General features: G+C 41.7%; 1 protein-coding gene across 5 annotated transcripts in view; it reads left to right on the top strand.

The window, feature by feature from the left end:
- The first annotated feature begins 304 nt into the window (after window positions 1–304).
- The window catches only part of C2CD2 (C2 calcium dependent domain containing 2), a 61,987-nt gene continuing 36,861 nt past the window's right edge, over window positions 305–25,430 (top strand). Inside the window, exons 1-5 of one of the 5 annotated variants that reach the window (XM_038400270.2) lie at window positions 305–1,072; window positions 4,363–4,461; window positions 19,438–19,557; window positions 20,424–20,528; window positions 25,271–25,396. In XM_038400270.2, the coding sequence (XP_038256198.1) occupies window positions 806–1,072; window positions 4,363–4,461; window positions 19,438–19,557; window positions 20,424–20,528; window positions 25,271–25,396 (717 nt within the window). In that variant the 5' untranslated portion in view covers window positions 305–805. The remainder of the gene's footprint in view (window positions 1,073–4,362; window positions 4,462–19,437; window positions 19,558–20,423; window positions 20,529–25,270; window positions 25,397–25,430) is intronic. The other 4 variants (XM_043507045.1, XM_038400281.2, XM_043507048.1 and 1 more) reach the window with 4 other exon arrangements.

Here is a 25,430-nt window from a genome sequence, read left to right on the forward strand (position 1 = left end):
CCCCGCATTTCCATGTCTGCTGCATGCACGGGAAAGGAGGGACCTCTCTGCTACCGATCTGCACGAACGACACCACGGCAGCCCATCGCTACGCACTTCGGGGCCCCTTCGAAGCCCCCCTGCCCCCCATTTCCCACCCTGTCACCCCAAGCGCCTGGGAGGCTGCGGCCCCTCGCTGAGCTGGCGACGCGCCTGAGGCAGGGCGCGGGCGGGGGCTGCGGCTGCTGCGCCTTTAAGGACGAGGGGGCCGCGGAAGGAGCAGCGGCGGCGGCCCCCGGCTGCAGGTCGAAGCGGGGGCGGGGCAGCGCGGGGCTCTGGTCCTGCCCAGCGCCCGCCCCTCGCGCCGCAGAGCCATGCGACAGCGGGGCCCGGCCCTTGCGAGGCTCCCCGCCCCGCCCCGCGCAGCCTGGGCTGGGCAGCGCGCAGAGGACGCAGCGGCGCCGGCTGCTGGCGAGGGGCCCCTGGGCCTCAGCGGGGCGCGGGCCCCTAGTGGCCCCCGCGGGCATCGCCTACACGGGCTGGAGCCGGCGGTCATTTCCCTCCGCTGCGGGCTGCGGGGCGGGGCTTCTGGCGGGCTCTGCCCCAGGGCCTCGTCGGGCCGGACTTTGCTCCAGCCGGCGCCTGCCACTGCGCTGCAAAGGGGCGACCTGCGTCCCCGCCGCGGCTCGGGGCGCTCAGCGGCCGGGCTGAGGTCGCGCGGGAGAAGCAAATGCCTTGAACTGCTCTCCCCGCCGGCGAGGGGCGGGACCCTGGCACGCGAAGACCGTAGGGGCGGAGAGGGGCCGCCGGCTGGTTATGTGCAGTCATGGCGTGGCCGGCGCATTGGGTGGAGGAGATGCCGTGGTTTACCCTGGTCACTCTGTTTGTGGCTGCCCTGGTCACTCTGGCCGTCTACCTGGTGCAATATGCTCTGGTCGCTCTGCGGAACGGCAGGGGGAAGCCGCCGCCGCCGGATGAACTTCTGCAGGGAAATGACCCCCTATTGGCCTGGGTGCTGTCTCTGAACGGCTGGAGGACCCAGTGGCAGAAAGCTTGGATAACGGCCCTGAATGCAGAAGCCAAAGTGAGAGGGGTAAGTGGCCGTCTCTACTGGGGAAAAAATAATAGTGAAAACGACGTTGCAGTCGTCTGTGTTACCATAATACGGGCACCTGCACTTATTGCGAGTATAAAGAAAAGGAGGACTTGTGGCACCTTGGAGACTAACAAATTTATTTGAGCATAAGCTTTCGTGAGCTACAGCTCACTTCGTCGAATACAGACTAACACGGCGGCTACTCTGAAACCTGTCATTATTGCAAGTATGTGTTCCTTGAGATGGCATGGTTTTGAATGTAGATCTGTTTCCCCAGTCCTGTTTCATGGGACTGTAACCCTGTTGATTCTAATGGAGCTTCAAATCGAAGTGAACCTGGTGAAAAGGGAGTGGGAAAATGGCTTTATGACTCTTATTCCAAAAGGATCCTCTTTGTAGACTTTCAAATCCTGTTCTGGCTTTTTGTTTCTGCACTTTTGTATAGGTTAAAGTCCTGGAGAGTAATTTTAAAAACCGAGCCTCAGATTTTTAAGACTACAGTGTAAGGACGCTATCAAGTTATTTTTTCCCTTCCAAATGTTGACGTTTTACAGTACTCACAGTTCATCATAGTTGCCTTCTGGAAGCTTTAAACTAAAATCTTTTTTTTCCCACTTCCTACCAAATCAGTATGATTCCTTCCACTTTACCAAACTATCATTCCATTAAAAAGACACATCTGTTTTGGTAAATACATATGAATTTGGAAATGCAAGAGCCAAATTTTCCTTTCCATTACAGCTGTACAAATCAGGAGTGTAAAGCATCAATGAACTGGATGTACCCTGGTGTAACTGAAAGTAGAATCTGACCCAAAGGCTTACATTTCCCCTACAGAGCACTCTTGTGGTTGTAGAGTCTGCCATGAAAGCTAAATAAATGTTGTCTATCCCAATACCATGCTAGAACTTCACTAGACTCTCTGGTTTTATTCTTATGTTTGCTAACCATGAAAAATACTAACTTTTTTTATATACATTTGTTAATAAAACATATATAATGTTTACCTGATTTGATTATGTTGAAGTAAATGTCATTATTTGACTTCTGCTTTGCCTTGCCCACTATTTACCATGTTTGCCAAAACAAGAAGTAAATATGTGTATGGGGACACTTATTCAGAATATCTTTGCCAGTGAAACCTAGAAATTTTCCTGTTCTAGCCACTGTTTCCTTTTAAAAAATGTGTAGAAGGGAGATGGCTAGAAGTGCAGGAGAGAGGGTGTTGCTGACCTCTCAACCAATCAAGATAGACTTTGCATGTGCAATTAATAATTGTCCTGTACCTCTGAGATAAATAGTAGAAACTTCTTGACTTGTCACATGACTTAATGTCAATCATGAGACAGACTTTTTTCCCCCTGTATAGAACTCTCAAAACTGGTCAATTCCAGCCCCTCTCATTTATGGTTTTTGAACACATTTCAGATTTTTGATCTTTACTTCTGTTTAACTTATTTTTGTTTGTCTGGCAGATCTCAGTCTTGTACAGTGGAGTAGAATAGAGTAAAATAAGATAATGTTCAACCTTATGTCAGTTATGCAACTTATGTTTGAATTTTATGTAAAACTTTAAAAAAAAAATTGTCTGAATTGGCATGCACAACATGACATACTTTTCTAGTCCCAGTATCTTTGTGTAAAGGACGTACAACTTTATATACACTATTAAAAAAACAAAACTCTGGATCTGAAGGGAGGATTCAAGGGTAGGTCGGGCCACAACAACCTACCGTAATTTCCTGGACTGAAATTGAAACTTTGCGTGTCAATGGCAATACCCAGTTGTAACCATCTCGGAAATATGATGTTTCCGAGAGTAGATTTTTTTTTTTTTTTTGGTGTGTATTCTTCAGCACCATCTCCTCAAACCAGTGTTCTTTTGTTAGCAATCTATTATTTCTAAGCAACCCGTGTGTGTGTATGAAATTTAAAATTCTCCAGGCATTATTGTAAATGGGGAAAGTTGATTTGTCGTCCTTAAAATACCAGTGATGTGTGAGGAAACTATGGGTGTTATGATTAAAGGATGAAGAACAGAGTTCTGCAAAAAGAAATGTTTTAAGAATTGTAATGAATTGGGGACAGGTTCCAGGAGACAGGAAATTAACACCACACTGTAGGCAAACAGATACATAAAACAACATTCGCAAAAAGAAAAGGAGTACTTGTGGCACCTTAGAGACTAACAAATTTATTAGAGCATAAGCTTTCGTGAGCTACAGCTCACTTCTCTGTTTTTTCCACCAAATGCATCCGATGAAGTGAGCTGTAGCTCACGAAAGCTTATGCTCTAATAAATTTGTTAGTCTCTAAGGTACCACAAGTACTCCTTTTCTTTTTGCGAATACAGACTAACACGGCTGCTACTCTGAAATAAAACAACATTCTCTCTCTCCCTCCCCCACAGTCACACCCCGTCCCCAAAAGAGCCTCTGTAGTCTTTTCTTTTGATGAATTCACTGCCTGACACTGCAATATGTTGTTACTCCCTCAGCTAGGCTCCCAAACGCTCAGAACAATGTTAGCATCACAACGCTAATGAAATTCCTCCATGTGTACTCTTGTACCAAAGCAAAACTTAACCTGGGCAGTCTGTTAATGCAGCAGCCAATGAACACACACAGCATGAGTAAAATGTAATTACTGTTGTTTCTGAAAACATGACTTCAGAAAGCAGTGGATTTTAGGGATCTCTCTCTCTCTCTCCCCCTCTTTGTGTGTGTTACATCATATTCGTCTTCCTAGGTTCTGGTCAGTGTTGTAGGCATGGGGTGTTTTTTATTTTTAATACTTTGCAGAAATATTGTTGTGTGTTTAAAGATCTTTCAAATGATTGTTTGAAAGATCTCTTCATTTTGGAATAGATCATGCAGCCAGCCATATAACGTGCTGTAGAATAGTATTAGAGTTATTAGGCTGGATCCTGAAAACAGTTGTTACTATTATTTTTAAATATTTATATTATGGTAGCTGTGAGAAAACCTTGCTCATGAGAGTAGCTTCATTGAATTCAGTAGAACTACCTGTGATATGCTGAGTGCCCTCACCTCCCATTGCTGTCGAGATGAGTCAGGATCAGGTCTTATGAGAGTGAAATTCAGCACAGGTTTTCCAGGACGTTCCTTGCATTATGTAGTGGAGCATAGTGGATAAGATTAAAAATCCCTGCAATTTTATATATGAAAACTCACACTATCTGATGGTTTCAAAAACTTTAATGGTAGTGTCTGTTATTTTCAAGTGAAAATAATTTATTTAATTAAAACATGTTACTTGTTTCTTAGGATTCGTTGTTGCTTACATTTGAAGAAGATTCAACTCCTCAGCCTCTGGAGCTAGCAGTTAGACGGGTTGTAAGTGTTGTAAAGTCAGCCCAAGAGAAGGTAAACTTTGTTTTCTCTTAATAGATTAAAATCGTTACTCCTTTTTAAAATACTAAGCTTTGTCAAGCTTGGCAATGGACTTTCTGAGTTATGGACTGTTGTAAACCCTGTGCATGCTTATTTGAGCCGATTATAAGTTTCAGGGTGTGTTTCAGGGCTACTAGCAATTGACCACAAAATTGAGCTGCTTCTTAATTTTATGCATCTGTCAAGGTCACATGGCCAAATGTTGTTTTCCCATTATTTCCCCCTCTCATTATTGTTAGTTTGCTTAGGGTGGGGAAGGAAAGGAACGTTCTGGAGAATAAAGTACTTCTAACCGTCTCTTACTCACTTCTGTTTTGTTGATTAAAAGTTTTACTTAACTGCAACCAGATAAGAATAGGGCAAGTAGGTACAAAGTCTAAGGGTGAAATCTTGGCCTCATTGAATTCAATGGGAATTTTGTCCTGGTCTTTAATGGGTCCCGAAAGTCACCCTAAGTAGGTATAAAGTGAGAACTAGCCTATGAACGCTTTTTTTTTTCTTTTTTTTTAAGAAGCACACAACATTAAAACAAGACCGAATGTGGCCATTGGAAAATGTACATTCTTTCCATGAGATGCACAAGCACAACTCTACTGACTTCAGTGGAAGTTGCATTGGGTGGCATAATTTGGACAAAATTGTAGAGGCTAATGACTAAGTTTTCAAATGTAAGTGCCTACAGATAGGCCATTTTGTGTTAGGGGCCTGATTCTCACAGGTGCTAAGCACCCACTCTCTTATTAATTCTCTCTTCCTATTAGTCCTGTGAACTATGCACATATGTCAGAGTAGTCTAGCTTTAGGTTCCCCAATTTGAGGTTGGTGTTGGTTTTGGTTTTGTTTGTTTTTTAATAACAAACTCTTAGTTGAATGGAAGGGAAGGGCCCAGATCATTTGATATGGCAGAGCTGCATTCAGAGTAAGACCTGAGTGTTTGTACACCCCTAATCCTGAGGCTAGCTGATGACTGAGCCAGTCCACAAAGTAAGTTAGGGGAGTCTTACCTCCCAGGATGCCCTTCCACATCTCCTTTTTCTCCAGCAGTTGGGGCTAGGATGATAATATGTTGCTATTATGTTGGCTTCACATTAGATGAGGATTCCCCAACACAGGGGGAATCCTACGGAGGCTGGATCTGCCAGTATTATGGCTGCTTTGGGCCACCACTGGATCAGATCCTTTGCTATTCAAAGTTAAGGTTGCCATGTCAACTGAAATGTGGCCCCCTTGTACAAATGAAGTATATTACTGTGTATGTGTTAACATGGACTTTAAAGTGTGTATGTCTAACAGAATGTCATTGACTTGCACTAATGCCTGGGAGACCCATTACAAGTTTCTGACTTTAAAAATTAGCAAGTGAACAAATACAGTGCATTGCAAAATGTATACCTCCTCACTTCCTCTGACAACTGTAGTCTAATTTCAAATATTTAGGATACATCATAATATTTTTAGTATGATGCTCTGCTGTTAATACTCTGAGAACTGGGGGCAGGTGTGTGTGTCTGTCAGAGAGAGATGATTAGTAGGGATCTACTGTAGTAGGTGGCCTTTCATTTCATGTGATCTTCAATGACTAAGCAAAACGGGGTGAGCAAGGCCTTGTCTGTACTAGGGAAAACTGCTTTGCTGGGTGACTCACATACAACATGGTAGTATTCCCAAGAGGTTAAAATCTGCTTTGGTCTTGCCTGCTTAGATGGGACCAAGACTTACAGAATCATGCTGTGGTGCTGGACCTCACCGATGATATAGCATGATTTAGAAACATAGGTGGAAACAGGTTTACCTATATGGATAGGACTAGGGATAGCGAGAAAACAACAATTGCATTTTGCAAAAAGATTTGAAGTTTCAACATTTGTTTTTTGTTCTACATCAGAACCAAAGTGAGACCTTTTTTAAACTTTTAAATCAAGACTGATTTTTTTTCTAACAGATGTTTTAGTGCAAGCAGGAATTAATTCAATCAGGGAAGCTCTGTGGCCTGTTTTATACAGGAGGTCAGACTAGATGATTATGGTAGACCCTTCTGACCTTAATCTCTGAATCTATATAAATATTTTTTTGTGGAACAAACATAAGAGGGAGATTGGGGGATTTTGGGGAGGGAGAACCAGGCAGACCAGAAAAGTCAATAGCCTGGTGATTAGGGTACTCCCCTGGGATGTACCTGCTCTAGAACCTGGGTCTCCTATATCCCATTTAGGCATTCATCTGGGTCTCTTTCATTTCTCTCCTTTCTCCTCTTCCTCCTTCTTCTCTTCTCCCCCCCCCCCACCATACCCCAAAACAAAACATCCTGGATCTAAAAACCTTTCTGATGGAAGCTTAGTTGAGACTGATAAGTTTTGGTGTTGACAGATCTACATTTTCCAGTGAGAAACATTTTGGCGAAAAAGTCAGCTATAGACAACACTGGGTTGAATGCTATCTTAATCATATAGGCAGGTTTTTATGGAAATGGCTTCAACCTTATCTATGAATTTCTTTACTCTTCTTGGCTTAAGATGCACCCTGCATGAAATTCAAATATCTTTTTGCCTCTATGCACAATAGTTGTAAATTAAAGAAGGAGCCCTTTGATAGATACTTTCACTCCCCTTTTTAAATGCACGGGTGTTTTGTTTTATTTTCTAGCAAACTCTGGGTAGTTTTCTTGTAGAACATTAATTGAAAATCAAAAGAGCATTGATAGTAAATTCATGGAGAAATAAGTAGCTCTTTTGTATTGTTCTGTTCCTGGAACTGGTCTGTCCATACAAATACATTAAATTAGAATGGGAAATTCTATAATGCATAACTGAAACTTTTTTTAGGCCCTGTCCACATTGCAACTTTAAACTTGAGTTTGTAACTAGTTACTAGCATGGGTAGTTCTAAATTTGGTGTGTGTGATCAGGCCCCACATGTTTATCAATGCTGTGGCAGCCAAGAGCATTTTGCCAGAGGAATGTCTGTCACATGGCTATCTTCTTGCAACCAGTTTGGCACCCTTATATTTATGATTGTATTAAAAGAGCATCCAGAGGCCTCAGCCAAGGATCTGGGCTCCATTATGCCATGTGCTTTACAAACCTAATTTTAAAAAGAACCAAAACCAGTCCCTTCCTCAGAGCTCACAACTAGGATTGTGACAAGACTCAACAGTGGAGTCAACAGAGGAATTGAAGTGAAAGGACAAAATGACAGCAAAATAAATACATGTATGTATAATATATGCATAAACACCATGCGGTTCTTTTTTGTGTTGAGTGTATCTCCTCTGTGATTAGTCCTCCTTCCTCTCAGCTCTCTCTGCAGTAGGACATGCCTGAATGCATTAGTACAAATGATGTTGGTTCTACTCTGTGAACAAGTCTACCTGGGCACTATATCTCCTACTGAGCTTTTAGTGGATATCTGGCCAGAATGTTATTTGTTTTTGCAGTAGATCTCAGAAATCCCACTTGGGATAGGGGCCCCATTATGCCAGGCACTGTGCAAACATATCCCAACACACTTTGTCCCTTCCTTGAAGAGTTAAAATCTAAGAAATGGGTGCATTTTCCAGGAATCACTGTTAGTTAGGCCAGGTGCTAACTGTGGGCAAATATGGTTGTAATGGCAGAAAAATGGCCGTGTGGATGCAGACTGAACCATGTGACTTGTTGCAAGTTAAGGTAACCAAGGCTCTAACCAGTTACAAAATCAATTAAAAATATAGTTTGGACAGGGCCTAAATGTATAGAATGAAGTGATTTGTTTTTAGAAGTACTTGCATTGCTTTGCTTTACTTGGTCAGCATTTCCATCACCTGTTTCCAGAAGGCTTATTACTTGGCAGTAAAAGTTTTGTGGTTTGCTTTTGGTTTTTTTTCCTCTTGTCTGGAATTTGGCATATAAGGATTTGGCCTAGGCAAGAGCAAGTTTTTAAATCTATTTAGTTGGTTATAAGCTACAACCAAAAGTCTCCCCCCTTTTCCTTCAAAAGCCTCCTTCCTTTTCCTCCTTGACATTCCCTACTTGACATATTCTTCATACCCTAAAAATTCGGCCGGGGGGTGAGGGGGAGAGGAAGTGGGTTTAGAGAAAGGAAAACTTCATTTAGTGGGCTAATCAGCCATGTGATTTTTTTCAGCTGGACTTTGCAATCTGCCCTTGAGGCCTTATTCAGCTATTCTGCCATTGCAACTGTGCCACTCTTCAGTGCTTCTGTAGGTTGGCTGAGAGAGTTGAGCAATGTTGCCAAGAGCTGGTGGCATAGGGTAGCACCATTGTAGGGGTTGGAGACTTTCAATCCCTTTTGGAGCTGACCAAGAGAGATAAGGAGCAGGTAAAGACCAGTAATGCAAAAGACAATCCGTTAGTTTTAAAACACACTTGAGGTGTTTGATATCCATTCCATCTTCTTACCCTGAACTCCTGAGGAGAGACTCCAGGTTACTGGCAGGAGAGAAACATGATCTGTGACTCATGCTGCTTATTGAAGGTTACTGACTAATAAAGTTAACCCAGGCATGTCCTTGGATGAGGTCTCTGATTTTTGTATTTCTGAGATCTGGCTGGATGAAACCAAGCAGGGGTATTCTATCTGCTACCCAAGATCCATAAACCTGGGAATCCTGGATGCCCCATCACCTCAGGCATTGGCACCCTGACAGCAAAATTGTCTGGCTATGTGGACTCTCTCCTAAGGCCTTATGCTACCAGCACTCCCAGCTATCTTCGAGACACCACTGACTTCCTGAGGAAACTACAATCCATCGGTGATCTTCTAGAAAACACCCTCCCGGCCACTATGGATGTAGAAGCCCTCTACGCCAACAATCCAGACAAAGATGAACTACAAGCCGTGAGGAACAGTATTCCCGATTAATGTCATGGTGGCTGTCCTTTGTGACTTTGTCCTCACCCACAACTATTTCAGGTTTGGGGACAATATATACCTTCAAATCAGTGGCACTGCTATTGGTACCCGCTTGGCCCCACAGTATGCCAACATTTTTATGGCTGACTTAGAACAACGCTTCCTTAGCTCTCGTTCCCTAATGCCCCTGCTCTACTTGCACTACATTGATGACATCTTTCTGGACCCATGGAAAAGAAGCCCTTGAGGAATTCCACCAGGATTTCAACAATTTCCATCCCACCTCAGCCTAGACCAATCCACACAAATGGTCCATTTCCTGGACGCTTCTGTGGTAATAAGTGATGGTCACATAAACACCACCCTATACCGGAAACCTCCTGACCGCTATACTTACCTATATGCCTCCAGCTTCCATCCAGGACGCACCACATGATCCGTTGTCTACAGCCAAGCTCTACGATATAACCACATTTGCTGCAACCCCTCAGACAGAGACAAACACCTGCAAGATCTATATCATGCATTCTTTCAACTACAATACCCACCTGCTGAAGTGAAGAAACAGATTGACAGAGTCAGAAGAGTACCCAGAAGTCACCTACTCCAGGACAGGTCCAACAAAGAAAATAACAGAACGCCACTAGCCATCACCTTCAGCCCCCAACTAAAACCTCTCCAACGCATCATCAAGGATCTACAACCTATCCTGAAGGACGACCCATTACTCTCACAGATCTTGGGAGACAGACCAGTCCTTGCTTACAGACAGCCCCCCAACCTGAAGCAAATACTCACTCACCAGCAACCACACAACAAAAACACTAACCCAGGAACCTATCCTTGCAACAAAGCCCGATAACAACTTTGTCCACATATTTATTCAGGAGACACCATCATAGGACCTAATCACATTAGCCATGCCATCAGGGGCTCATTCACCTGCACATCTACCAGTGAGATGTATGCCATCATGTGCCAGCAATGCCCCTCTGCCATGTACATTGGCCAAACTGGACAGTCTCTGCAAAAAAATAAATGGACACAAATCTGACATCAGGAATCATAACATTCAAAAACGGGTAGGAGAACACTTCAAGCTCTCTGGCCACTCAGTAAAAGATTTAAGGGTGGTAATTTTTCAACAGAAAAGCTTCAAAACCAAACTCCAATGAGAAACTGCTGAACTTGAATTAATATTCAAAGTAGATACCATTAACTTGGGTTTGAATAGGGACTGGGAGGGGCTGGGTCATTACACATATTGAATCTATTTCCTTAAGTATCCTCACACCTTCTTGTCCCCTGTCTAAATGGGCCATCTTGATTATCACTACAAAAGTGTTTTTTTTTCCTCTTGCTAATAATAGCTCATCTTAACTAATTAGCCTCTCACAATTTATATGGTAACTTCCAACTTGTGTGTGTGTGTGTGTGTGTGTTGCATCCGATGAAGTGGGCTGTAGCCCACGAAAGGTTATGCTCAAACAAATTTGTTAGTCTCTAAGGTGCTACAAGTACTCCTGTTCCTTTCGTGGATACAGACTAACATGGCTGCTACTCTGAAACCTGTAAGCTCTGTAACCTGTAAGGCTTTCTATTAGGTTCTTAATTGAGCATAAGTTTGGAGAGAGTGTATGGCTATTTTGCAAAAAGAAAAGGAGTACTTGTGGCACCTTAGAGACTAACAAATTTATTAGAGCATAAGCTTTCGTGAGCTACAGCTCACTTCATCGGATGCATTAGCTATTTTGGCTATTTTGGTTACATCTGAATGTAATAAATTCTCCTCCCTCAGCTCCAAAGCTTGATTAAATAGTGTGTTAATCTAGAGTGTGACAGTCCTGAGTTGGTGTAAAAACTGGCATTGGTATATAGATTACTCGCTGCACAGAAGAAACCCTGGTGGAGCTGACTGATTTTTGCTCTGATCGTATTATACCAGTCAGTATTGATTGAACAAAGTGACGTAAATTTCCATGGAGACTGTGATTCCTCTGAATTAGTTTAGGATCTCTTGTCTACCGTGAGACAGTCCCAGGTTTCTTTTGCCTCTACTAGTACAGTTGGGCCATGCGCAGAATCCTTGGGCTAGGATTTCTGATGGTGAGGAGTGGAGATCAAATCCCTGCAGTGAATTGGTTTCTCATTTTGAGTCTGGGAAGCACTTTCTTTAGAGTGAAGAATCTATTTTTAATTATTAACCTGTGACTTTAAAGAAGTGATCAGTTTGACAACTTAGACTGGATGCTCTTCAATCAACATGGCACTGAAGCTTGGTAGGACTTTATATTCCATGGTCTATGACTATTGATAGTATGGCCCTAAACCCCTTCACTCCACACTTTGTCATCACAGATTTCCATGATAGAAGACTTTTGCATGTGAGAGGGAAGATGACTAGAATTCCAGTCATGGGTCTTGTGCCAAATCTGATATGGTTACAGCATAAACAGTCTTGAAATCCTATGTTATGGGTGTGTAAGAACCAAAGAGAGGCTTATTTTCTTTTGCCAGAATATCGACAAAGTCCTGATCAACAGAACTGTTTTGGGCAGTGAACAGCCTGATTAATCTGTGTTGTCCTTAATCAGTAGGGTTGACTATGCCACGCTCTGGGGTGTCTTCTAATTATTTTGCAGACAGCCTTGCTCTGATCCAGACTAAAATCTGCCTCTGGAGTAGTAGAGGTGGGCCTGAGTGAGAAGGGGGAGACAAATGCAGAGACTTATCTGCTTGTTTGTCTGTGTCATTCAGTAAGCTGCTAGGTGAGCTCTGGGTTATGAGCTGTGAGTTGGATTCTCCCTGGCAAAGGTCAGCTGGGAATGTTTGGATGAGATTTTTCAACATCTTTCTTTGAGAGGGCAACCCTTGCATTGAGGATGTGTGGTGGGGCACCTGCCCTACATAGGGAGAAGAAGGGGTTAAAAGCAGCACCAGGGAGGCTGTGCAGAAACCACTAATCAGGAAAGGGCTTATTGAGCCCACCAATAGGAAGGAAGGCTTGCTGGAGCAGCCAATCAGGGCTGGTGGGGGCCATATATAAAGGGCTGCTCAGCAGAGCAGAAGGGAGGCAAGGTGGGAGGACTGGCTGCCTGAAGAAGTGCTATAGATAGAGCAGTGCTGGGCAGGGGCAGGGGCAGCGGCAGCGGCAGCAGAGTGCAAGGGTGAGCCGCTGGCTGACCACTGCCGGGCTGGGGCCTAGCAATAAGGGCTGAAAGGGGGCTAGGGCTAGGGGGGAAGTGGCCCAGGGAAAATAGGCAGCAGGTTGGAGGAGGGCAGTAGATGGTTGCTGGCTATAGGGTCCCTGGGTCGGGACCTAGAGTAGTGGGTGGGCATGGTTTTTCCTTCCCCCTGCATCCCACTTGCCGATGAGAAGAGCAGCCAGTATCCAGACTGCGGTTTGCCCCTGAGGCGAGGGGCTGGACCTTGGACTGCAGTTGGTCACTGAGGCAAGTGGTGGGACTAAGGACTGCTGGTCTCCTGAAAGTGGGGGGATACCAAAGTGGGGGCACAGCCAGAGGACTATGTCCAGAAGAGGACGCTATGGTGCGGGGAGCAACATGGGTCCAAAGAGTGGAGACAGCTGTGACTGCAGGCGTGATCCCACTAGCTGAAGGCAGACCATGGAAGGACCGAGAGCTAATGCCCAGGAGGGCAGCAGGAAGCACCGCGGTTGTGAGTCCCGCCCTATTACAAGATGACAAAAGCCTTGTAGGCATTAACCCCTTGGCAAGCCTCAAGCATTTATAACCAAAGCATACTTCTACTCCTGTGAATCTCCTGGATGTCTCCCTTTTCTCACCAGTCAGATGCTAGGACAATTTTAAGAAAAGAAGTAAGTTCTCTACAGTGAAGTTTTAATCTGAGAATATATATTAGCAAGTTTTAAAGGTAAAAATTGTTTGTATGGTTCCTTATGAGATGAAACTGTTGTGGATGAAGAAGAGAGTCCTGTCTTTCTCCGATCACTACTCTGGGTGCAGAGTTAAGATGGTTTGGGTGCCTAAGAATAAATTGGAATACCTTCAAACAGTGATTTATTGTAAATTTAACCTTAACTTTAATTTTCTGGCTTTCCAATGGTGTCTCTTTTTCTTATAAGGATTTTTATTCCTAAATTACTGATATGCCCTCAACCTTCATTAAGCTATTTATCTGGGAATAAAATTGTTTTGTATAGTAGCACCTGTTTCTTTTCTTTCAAAGAAAAGGCCAGCCAATGCTATTGATATACTGAGAGTTTTAATAAATACGTATAGCCAGCCATCTTTAAAAACCCTAAATATACTGCTCCTGGGAAGATAAGTATTTACCACTTAAAAATCCATTTAATTATGGGATATGAACCACTCGTTTAGAGGGGGTAGGAAGAAAAGAATGTCGGAGGAGTGGGAAACGTTTAGAACAACGTGTGAGGTGTGTGAGTTTATATAGTACCTGTACGTAACAATTGAATTTAATTGAAATAAAACAAAAATATTAACTAAAATAACCCTAAACCTCTTTATTTTATTTATTTAATGGCATGTTTCCACTTCTTCAAGGAGAAAAGAGTAACTGAAATTTTATAGCTCTCTAGAGAGATAGGAGGGAGCAAACAGAAACTGAGGCACAAGTTCCCCTATTAATTCAGCTATCTGGAGAGCCTGAGGGAAAAGTTCATCTAAAAAGTTAAAATCAGAATGAGAGAAAATTTCCGTTTATAGTGAAAGGGAAAACTTAAAATAGTTTAGACACTCTTATTTATATAGACACATTCTCGTTAAAATAGTGTCTAAACTTGTTGAATTAAAACTACAAATCTGCAAATGTTCGTCTGTGATGGAGCTTGAAATTAACAAGTTTTGTTTGTTTGTTTTTTACTTAATAGTTTGTGGCTCAGATCCACTGTTGTTGATTACAGCTCAGGGGAGAAGGGAAGAAGATTTGTTAGCCGACTGTCACTGGAAAAGAACCAGAGCTAGAAGATAAGAACACTATTTAATGTGTGAATTCACCATACAAATACTGACTATTTTAGCTTTAATTCCATTGAGACAAGGTAGAGAATGAAAAGATGGAGCACCCATTCCAGTGGGTGTAGAACTAAGCAGACCTGACTTTCACATTTTAGGATAAAGGAAATACACATTAGACCTCCTAGAAGGAATGACCTTTTATAAAGAAATTTCTCAATCTTTGAAAGAAGTGTTTATGATGTTTCTGTTTGAAACAGAATGAAACCAAGGACTTCTGGGTTGAATCTGAGAGAGAGAAGCAAATTTAGTGTATTTGTTTGTTTGGCTTGCTATTTGTTTTAAACTGTTTTTTAATTTATTTTTATTATGGAGTTGTGCTAGTAATCCTATGGACTATATAACCAACTGTTGAAATAGGTAATGAAAATAAGAATTGTAAATCAATTCTCGAGAAAACAGACTTTTTTGGAGCGTGGGGGAAAGAGAGGGAAATGGGCCACTCTCATTACCACTACAAAAGTTATTTTTCCTTCCTTGGTATCCTACTGTTAACTGAATTGTCTCGTTAGACTGACCTCACACTTAGTAAGGCAACTCCCACCTTTTCATGTATTTATACCTACTCCTGTATTTTCCACTCCATGCATCTGATGAAGTGGGTGCTAGCCCACGAAAGCTTATGCCCAGATAAATTTGTTAGTCTCTAAGGTGCCACAAGGACTCCTTGTTGTTTCTCCTCTTAAGAATATTTTTGAGGTGGTGGAAAGGGACTGTAGGGGAAATATTGGTTGGACTTCACTCATGATTAAGGCTAGGCCTTAATTGATTGGCCCTGAGACCATTAATAATAGAAATGTAGAGCTGGAAGGGAAACTTGAGAGGTCATCTAGTCCAGCCCCTGCCCTGAGGCAGGACTAAGTATACCTAGACCAGCATTTTCTCCAATGCAGCCACCATGATCACGTGCGGCCAGCAGGGGCTTTTTCTGTGGCCACAATAACCTCCAGGAATTAAAGATTAATATTTAATTAAATATTATGTCATGTGATGAAACCTCCAGGAATACATCCAACCAGAATTGGCAACCCTAATGGAGGGAGGCAAACCAGTGGTCCATCCCTGCAACACCCAACTATTGCTCCTGGCTGCCTTGGTGCTTGCTGGCACCACCAGCAGGGGATCAGCACACTGCACCATGTAACCTCCCAGAGGCTCCAGGCAGCGCCTCTGCAGACACATGGGGGTCCAGTGTGCGTGCTCATCGGGCTTTGGGCTTCAGTGCTTGGGCTCCGGCTCTGGGTTTTAGCCTGGGGTGACAGAGCTTGGGCTTGGAAAAATTGTCAGAGCAGCCACCAGCAAGGATTGGTGGCCACATTCTGAGGCCACCAAAAAAATGGTTCTGAGAACCCCTGAATCTAGGCCATCCCTGACACGTATTTTTTCTAATCTGTTCTTAAAAACCTCCAATGATGGGGGTTCAGTTACCTGGAAACCTTTTCCAGTGCTTAATTACCCTTACAGTTAGAAAGTTTTTTCCTAATATCTAATTAAATCAAAGTAAACAATCAATTTGTAAGCATCTTGGGCTGTGAATTGGGACAGAATGTATTTATTTAATCCAATTATTTAGGCCTTGCTTGTGTGCAGGAGTTGCACCAGTTTGTCTTAAACTTTGTTTTTAAACCTGTTCCTGTCCTTTCCATGATTTGATCTATGGAGTCCTCGAGATGAAGTCCATCGAAGGAGAGACTGATGTTTAGAGCCCTGCATGGATACAAAATTTGTATCCGCATCCAATCCGCAAAAATGGTCCATGGATATCCGCATCGATGGATATGGATACCTGTGCATATAAAGCAGATATCTGTGGATTTCCAGGGCTCTTCTGATCTTGATAAAGACATTAAGATCTGTCATGTTTTCTCTCCCACAGTCTTCCAGAGGATATATTGATTTACTTTAAAAACTTAATCTCTGATTGCAGAGCAGATGAGTAGGTAACAAATTCTACTTTTGTGTTTTAATAGTATTCTTAAAATGTTCCTATGAAACAAATCCTGAATCAGAAATTGATGACTTCATGCTGAGTTAATGTACTTGCATTATAAGAGCATGACTGTGATGTCTATACACTTAAGATTGCTGATGTGATTCTGCCTCCTTAGTGAATTATCTTCTTTATCTAGGGCTCCTCTGTGTTGTGAAATGTGTACTGCAAGTTCTTTGAATGTAGAAAGTCAATTCCTGAACCAAATTGGCTTCGTGGAGGAGGGAGGATGAGATTCTGCATTTATAGATGTATAAATAAAGTTACTGTTCATAAAAGCAAATGGACTGGCTACCTTTGGTTAAGCAAGATGTATTGCAGGCAGGCACTGCACAAGCTTTGTCTTTTGAATATTCACCCCAAACTCAACCAATGCACTTCAGTACTAAATTTCAACACCTTTTCAGGTTCAACCAAAGATCTCTTAAGTCAAGGAGGCTAATTATGCCAAATTATATGATGGCTTTTTGTTTTGTTCGCAAACAGGGAAACTAGGATGATGGAACAAAATTCATCTTTGTGATAGCAGTGTGCCAAAATGACGCGTTGCTTTTGTGGAATTCCACAAAAGTGACTTCATTATTTTATTCAGGCCATTCTGTGACCCAGAAATCTTAATGTCTTGTGAAACTTTCACAAGATGGCTAGTTTTACCTCAGGTTTCAGAGTAGCAGCCGTGTTAGTCTGTATTCGCAAAAAGAAAAGGAGTACTTGTGGCACCTTAGAGACTAACAAATTTATTAGAGCATAAGCTTTCGTGAGCTACAGCTCACTTCATCGGATGCATTTGGTGGAAAAAACAGAGGAGAGATTTATATACACACACACACACAGAGAACATGAAACAATGGGTTTATCATACACACTGTAAGGAGAGGTTTCAGAGTAGCAGCCGTGTTAGTCTGTATTCGCAAAAAGAAAAGGAGTACTTGTGGCACCTTAGAGACTAACATTTATTAGAGCATAAGCTTTCGTGAGCTACAGCTCACTTCATGAAGTGAGCTGTAGCTCACGAAAGCTTATGCTCTAATAAATTTGTTAGTCTCTAAGGTGCCACAAGTACTGTAAGGAGAGTGATCACTTAAGATAAGCCATCACCAACAGCAGGGGGGGGAAGGAGGAAAACCTTTCATGGTGACAAGCAGGTAGGCTAATTCCAGCAGTTAACAAGAATATCAGAGGAACAGTGGGGGGTGGGGTGGGAGGGAGAAATACCATGGGGAAATAGTTTTACTTTGTGTAATGACTCATCCATTCCCAGTCTCTATTCAAGCCTAAGTTAATTGTATCCAGTTTGCAAATTAATTCCAATTCAGCAGTCTCTCGTTGGAGTCTGTTTTTGAAGCTTTTTTGTTGAAGTATAGCCACTCTTAGGTCTGTGATCGAGTGACCAGAAAGATTGAAGTGTTCTCCAACTGGTTTTTGAATGTTATAATTCTTGACGTCTGATTTGTGTCCATTCACTACGTGCTAATAAGCGATGGTCACATAAACACCACCCTATATCGGAAACCTACTGACCGCTATTCCTACCTACATGCCTCTAGCTTTCATCCAGATCATACCACTCGATCCATTGTCTACAGCCAAGCGCTACGATATAATCGCATTTGCTCCAACCCCTCAGACAGAGACAAACACCTACAAGATCTCTATCATGCATTCCTACAACTACAGTACCCACCTGCTGAAGTGAAGAAACAGATTGACAGAGCCAGAAGAGTACCCAGAAGTCACCTACTACAGGACAGGCCCAACAAAGAAAACAACAGAACGCCACTAGCCATCACCTTCAGCCCCCAACTAAAACCCCTCCAACGCATCATCAAGGATCTACAACCTATCCTGAAGGACGAGCCATCGCTCTCTCAGATCTTGGGAGACAGACCAGTCCTTGCTTACAGACAGCCCCCCAATCTGAAGCAAATACTCACCAGCAACCACACACCACACAACAGAACCACTAACCCAGGAACCTATCCTTGCAACAAAGCCCGTTGCCAACTCTGTCCACATATCTATTCAGGGGATACCATCATAGGGCCTAATCACATCAGCCACACTATCAGAGGCTCGTTCACCTGCGCATCTACCAATGTGATATATGCCATCATGTGCCAGCAATGCCCCTCTGCCATGTACATTGGCCAAACTGGACAGTCTCTACGTAAAAGAATGAATGGACACAAATCAGACGTCAAGAATTATAACATTCAAAAACCAGTTGGAGAACACTTCAATCTCTCTGGTCACTCGATCACAGACCTAAGAGTGGCTATACTTCAACAAAAAAGCTTCAAAAACAGACTCCAACGAGAGACTGCTGAATTGGAATTAATTTGCAAACTGGATACAATTAACTTAGTTTTACTTTGTGTAATGACTCATCCATTCCCAGTCTCTATTCAAGCCTATTTCCCCATGGTATTTCTCCCTCCCACCCCACCCCCCACTGTTCCTCTGATATTCTTGTTAACTGCTGGAATTAGCCTACCTGCTTGTCACCATGAAAGGTTTTCCTCCTTCCCCCCCCTGCTGTTGGTGATGGCTTATCTTAAGTGATCACTCTCCTTACAGTGTGTATGATAAACCCATTGTTTCATGTTCTCTGTGTGTGTGTGTATATAAATCTCTCCTCTGTTTTTTCCACCAAATGCATCCCATGAAGTGAGCTGTAGCTCACGAAAGCTTATGCTCTAATAAATTTGTTAGTCTCTAAGGTGCCACAAGTACTCCTTTTCTTTTTAGTTTTACCTCAAAATATGAAAAAACTGGAATTTCATGTTTTGATGGAAAAGTGTGATCTTTGACTAAAATTTTGCTGTTTTTTGAAAGTGTGTGGGTCAGGGGAATGTTTGACAGTCAAGGAATTTACTTGGAGCATTTGATTGTGTCAAAACCTCCAATTTTTGAGAAAGGTAATGGTTGTAAATGCTTTAAACTACAGTCAGGATTTGAACTTTGGTCTCCAGAAACGAAAGTCTAGTGTCCTTGTCCGCTGCATTTCTGAACTTCATAATTTTTTCTAACAGATCAAGGTAGAAAGTTTCTTGAATGAAAAACTTTTTTTATTTATTTATTCCCCACTAGGTAGTTTCTTGTAATGTAGTGGGAGACTCCATTCAATTTATTGTTCATGTGTCACATACTTCACCTACTACCACAGAATGTCAGTCGTACAGTGTGAAACTGTCTCCACTTCACTTACAGGTAACATTTTTTTAATGATATCCCTTGCTAAATATTGTATTCAGATCCAAAAAGACTAATTGGACCAATTTTTTTTACATATACTGTAGTCGAACTGAAAGATTGTTTTAACTTTTGAACCTCATAGTTACAAAATGCTTAAATATTTGTTAGCGCAGTCCACAAAAGTTGTTGTGGTGTGTGTGTTTTTTTTTTTTAAGGTACTTTTGTCCCAATTCATTGTATAATTAAAACTAAATAATTGAGAAGACAATGCAAATAAATAATATTGCATTTATAATTGTGGACCATGAAAATAATTTTTTTTTAAGAGTCTGACTTTTATCAGTGCCCTAGGTCAGTGATTCTCAACCAGGGGTCTGGGGCCCCCTGGGGGGCCGCAAGCAGGTTACAGGGCCAGCATTTGGCTTCCTGCCCTGGGCCCCCAGTGAGTCTAAGCCCCACCAGATGGGGCCGAAGCCTGAGCAACTTAGTTTTGCAGAGGCATCTGTGTCATAGGGCCCCAGGCAATTGCCATGCTCAGTACCCCTTAATGCCAGCCCTGTCTTTTATATGTAGAAAACCAGTTGTTGTGGCACAGGTGGGCCATGGAGTTTTTATAGTATGTTGGGCAGCAGGGGCTAGGGGGTGGGGGGAGGTTGAGAATCCTTCCCCTAGGCTATACTCCTAAGATACACTAAAAGGTGAAATAATTTCTTATGTTCTTCTTAGGCCACTATCATCTGAGATTTATTAAATTAAATGCTATATCACTCTGACTTCAGTGATACTGCACTTGTTTACAGCAGTGATGAGCTTCGTCCAGTGCTTCTCAAGATATTTACAAGTCTGCAGATGACAAAAACTAACCTCTGTCATTTCAACAGCTGGAACTATATCTGAAAGAGAAAGGAGAAGACATTGAAGTTGTGTGGTCCTTCCTTAATGCCCCCAAAACTAATATTAAAATCCAGCCAACAGCAGTGCAGGAGGTCAGTCAGTAAGTTTTTTATTTTTATTTGTTTGTCTGTCTTAACCAGTCCTCTAAAACATAACTAAAGGACCTATTTTGACTCCCCTCTTAAGCACAATAGCATCTCACATGGATATTAAAATGTTAAATCTAGGTTGAGATAGAGTTGACCAGTTTTGTCAGAGAAATCTTTTGTTGGGTCATTGATTTAATCCAAATCTAAAAAGATGAAAAAAATCTTGCTTCTTTAAATAAAATTATTTCTCAAAGCATTTTTGGACATCTGTAATAAGTGTCCCAGTCAAAATAATTTTTTAAGTCACTGTTTGGATCACTTGCATTAGTATTAGAAGAGGACTATCTTTAGTTATTTGTCAAGTTGACTGAAATGTTTCCACTGCATGTATCCAATGAAGTGAGCTGTAAGCTTTCGTGAGCTACGCTCAAATAAATTTTTAGTCTCTAAGGTGCCACAAGTACTCCTTTTCTTTCTGAAATGTTTGGCGGTGGCAGGGTACGGACTAAGCATCTTAAGGCTTTCCATAGTGCTAAGCACTTGACTTGTGCTTTCTGGTTTGCATATGTTCTCTTTCAAGTTACAAATGAATTTTCTCATTATTTGGGACCGTCCTCTCTTCACTCCACTTTGTATTTATCAGATTTGAGAAATTGTACCTTAACAATGGGAAATGGTTCTTTTTTGTGTCCTGCACTGTAATGTTTGTAGTGTTTTTTTCCCGTCTTAAAATGTTGACTTCAGTGCATGTTAGAGCTTCTTCTGAGGAGTTGTATTGACTGAATGATGACCTGAGGGCAGGGGGAGCGGGGGTTATTTAATTTTATTATTATGGATATACAACTAAATGTATTAAAAACTGATGTATAACAAAACACTCTTCAGAACACTTTAAAAAAAAAAAAAAAAAGATTGATTTTTCATGTGTGACAGCCTAAATGACCTTAATCACTGGGAATGTCGTCTAATATCCATGTATTAAACTGTCACTAAGTACTTATTGACAGGTCATAATGTCTCTGAAACAGTGTGGCCTGTTGCATTAAAAACTCTGCTTTTTGAAAAGTGCTTGACTGTGGATTTACGAATGTAGTTTTATTGCATTGGGTGTTGTACATGCTCTTAAAAAGAGCCTGTAAGATCTAAGTAACTAAAGGCTTCATTCTCTTCTTAACATTAATGGGAACTGAGTATGCATCTTATAGTTGTACAGTTGAAAACCCCCAAAATACTGACATTTGTAAATGAACTACAATTTGGAAATTGTTTCGGCTCCTTCATTTAAATGACATTTTCCCCCTGTTCCTTATTTTTTTTTAAGTAAATACTTTTCCATGCAAAAATAATAATGATCATCACTTAAAGAACTTATCTTCACAGTGCTGCGCACACGCATCAGTTAAACTGGATGAAATAAAAAGATTCTAGTTTACACTGACAAAAGCTGGATGACTCTGAATCACACTTGGCACTCTGTACTTGGCTGACTCTTCGTATTGCAGCTGATATGGTCTTGCATAGAAACTGCACTACCCGGTCACAAAAATAATATTTTACAGTTAGGAACGACAGTTCCAGCATATTCTAAAAATGACGTGTTAAAGGTTCTTCGCATAACTTATTCAGATGTAGTTTTAATGCTTTTTGTTTTTGTTTTTTTAATGTATTCTGTGTTCGATTCCAGAAAGAGGGTTGAATATAAACTATTACAGTTGAAGATGGGGCACAGATAATGGAGTTCAAGGTTTTTCAAATATTATATTCTACTTGAAGCCAAATAGGAAGTGGAATATAACCTCTGAAAAAACTTTTATATAAAACTTAATTCCCCCACCATCCCAAATGTCCATGACATTGGGTATCCGTCTTTCCAAGCCTTTACATTTGGAACTAAATTTGAGTGAGTGGAGGCTTTTTGTTTTAAGTGAACTGCTTCACACATGGACATGAAAGCGTAAGACTAAATGACAGATTATCAGGCCAATTATAACAATTGGCATAACTTAGTTCATAGCAAACTTAGAGCTGGTTGAAAATTTGAAAAATTCCAACCAACATTTTCCATCAGACTAAATTTTCATTGAGAGTGAGCGGGGGTGGGGGAAACACACCCAAAAACGGGGGTGGGGGGTGTAGGGGACTGCGGAAGGCTTTGTTACGGCCTAGCTAGGGAATTTCCGCTTTCTCGTGCTGATAGGTTATTGTAGGACATAGAAACCCAGCTAGAACCGGCCGTCGGCCGATTACAAATGCTTTGCATGGCCCTTTGCCAGGTAGCAGAAAGCCCCTTTTGGAAAGTACCTAATTCTATATTCATGAGCTGTTTTTGTGTAGTGCTTATTAATGCTGGCCGTCTGCCCCTCCGTCGGACTCCATCCCAGGCAGAGCTCCGGTGTGCTGGGTTCCCCGCCTCCGTGACTGCAACGCTTGGAGTCCCCTTGCGGGTGTGTCACTAACCTTCAGTAAAGCCAATAACTCACAGCTGTGTGTAAGCCTCGTTTTTTTTCAGAGTACTCCTGCCAGGCCTGTGGTGCTTTGAACACCTTGGCCCAGAAGAGGGAGTGTTGGGTTTTTTTTGGGGGGGGAGTGGGTGGTTCAAGCAGTTGTAACACAGGTTTGTTATCTGTGCACTTACCAAATTGATAAAGTAACACTGCCAAAGTGGACACTGGAAGTTTAATTGTAGCAGTCTTTTGGGGTATTTTTTTAAAAATACTGGATCACAACAACATGCAACTTATAGAAATATGGCCCCTTAAGTAGGTTACAAGAGAGAGAAGCAGCAGTACAACATGAGAAAAATAAGGTTGGAGGGTGCTTTATATGAACAATATCGATACATCTTCAAAAAGAAAAGGAGTACTTGTGGTGCCTTAGAGACTAGCAGATTTATTTGAACGTAAGCTTTCATGAGCTACAGCTCACTTCATCAGATGCATCTAAATTTGTTAGTCTCTAAGGTGCTACAAGTCCTCCTTTTCTTTTTGCGGATTCAAACTAACACGGCTGCTACTCTGAACCTATACATCTTCAGAGTGTGACATCATAAAGCGGGTAGTGAAACAAGATTTATATACATTGCAGATTGGGACTATTCAAACACACCTAATACTACCCCTCCACAAGTTAGAGTCCCTTCTTGACCACTGACCTTTAAATTTATTAGGCCCGTGGTGAAGATTTGGTTGTCACTTGCACCAGTGCAGGAATATCTCATTAACTTGTGCTAGTTCTAAAGCACAGTGTAGGTTTGCAAAATGAAGTGGTCAATCCTGTGATGGGCTGAGCATTCTTGGCTCTCATCAAAGTTGTTGAGAGTTGATGGAGCTCAGTCAGAATGTTGCAGGAGACACTCATCATCTGCCAGGATTAGGCCTTTCATCCCCATTGTGATGATCATCTTGAGTTGCACTAGTGAGTTGTTGGGATATTTCTGCCAGGAATGCAGCTAAATAACTTGACTTCTGCAACAGGGCCTAGTTAATATCCATTTTTTGGTCTCTAACTTGTTGCCAGAGAATCTGAGTCCTCCGATTGCGTACAAAATGGCTGTGCGTTCCCACCTGACCACAGCATACATCAGGATACTCTTTCCATCTTACTGTAAGAATCAGGAGACATGAATCTTCCATATAAGACTCTCTGTAAATCGGCTCCATTCCTTTAAAAGTTATGGTCTGTAACAGTATAATCTTTCTAAATGAGATGTCAGTTTGAGACATTCCTCTATATTTTCATCTATAAGTATTCTCTGTCATGTAGGTCTATGCAGTGTCTCCATCTCTGTACGTTAAAAATTGAACCTCTTCTAGATTCTTCCTGGACCACTTCCAGTGCTCTTGAATTTCCTAATTGCTGTCTATGTGCAATAATTTATTTAAATATCCTCTCAATTCCAACTGTTGAAGAAAACTGAAGCAGAGAATAGCATGCTGCCAATGATTGATTGTAGCTAAAAGTAAACCTCCTTTATCAGATCACTGGCAAGCAAACAATTACTGCACTGATGCGCTTTATAAGTAACCTTAAAGCTACCATGCATAAACAAAAATTTGCAATGCATTTTGATGCCTGTAATATAAAGGACAGAGCATAAATGAATGCTGCAATGAACCATGAATATCTGGAAAGCATTTCTTAGATGGCAAGAGGGGGATGGGAATGATAGGTTAAGTTTCCTGACCGGAACTACATGAACATTCATACAGAACTATTTTAGGCATGGTTGAGGTTTTGGCTTAAGGAGTACCATAATGATCATTGTGTGCTGAATGGAAGTTGCCAAATTTCAGCTAGTGGAAGTCAGCATAGTTCCACAGAAGTCAATGGTACTAGATTGATAATCTGACCTGCTGTCTCTCTGTACTGTATTGCTATCCTGGTGTTGCCAAGGTGGTAAAGAGCTTTAACAGCATAACAAATATGTATGCAATCATGATGCAGGTTCTTTTTGAGGTGAATAATGACTCCACCCTTTCCATTTCTCTTTCAGAACCGCATGTGATTTATAATGCATATATTGTGAATGTGGGTTTTTTGTTTTTAATAACTAAGATCAAGTGACTATTTATTTGTCTGACATTTCAGTATGTCTGGCTGTTGGCACTAGACCTGCTCTCATTCTTACAACATTTGCTTTATGATAATAGTGGTAGACTGCATAGTCAGCTGTCCAGTGAATTTCTGCATTAATTTTTATTCTCCTGATTAATTAGAAGCATGATTCTTTTTTTCTCTCCTACTAGGGCCAGATGGCTGAGACATGTGCAATATCTGAGCGGTTCAGAGATGTTTTCCTGAATCTAATTAGTTTAGTTTCACCGTCCGTAATCTTGAGTACAAAACCTACAGATATAATAAAGGAGGTACAGGTAAGTCTTGTATGCTTTTAAATCATTTTTTCAA

This window comes from Dermochelys coriacea, chromosome 1 (genome assembly GCF_009764565.3).
Source record: "Dermochelys coriacea isolate rDerCor1 chromosome 1, rDerCor1.pri.v4, whole genome shotgun sequence".
Classification (NCBI taxonomy): domain Eukaryota; kingdom Metazoa; phylum Chordata; order Testudines; family Dermochelyidae; genus Dermochelys; species Dermochelys coriacea.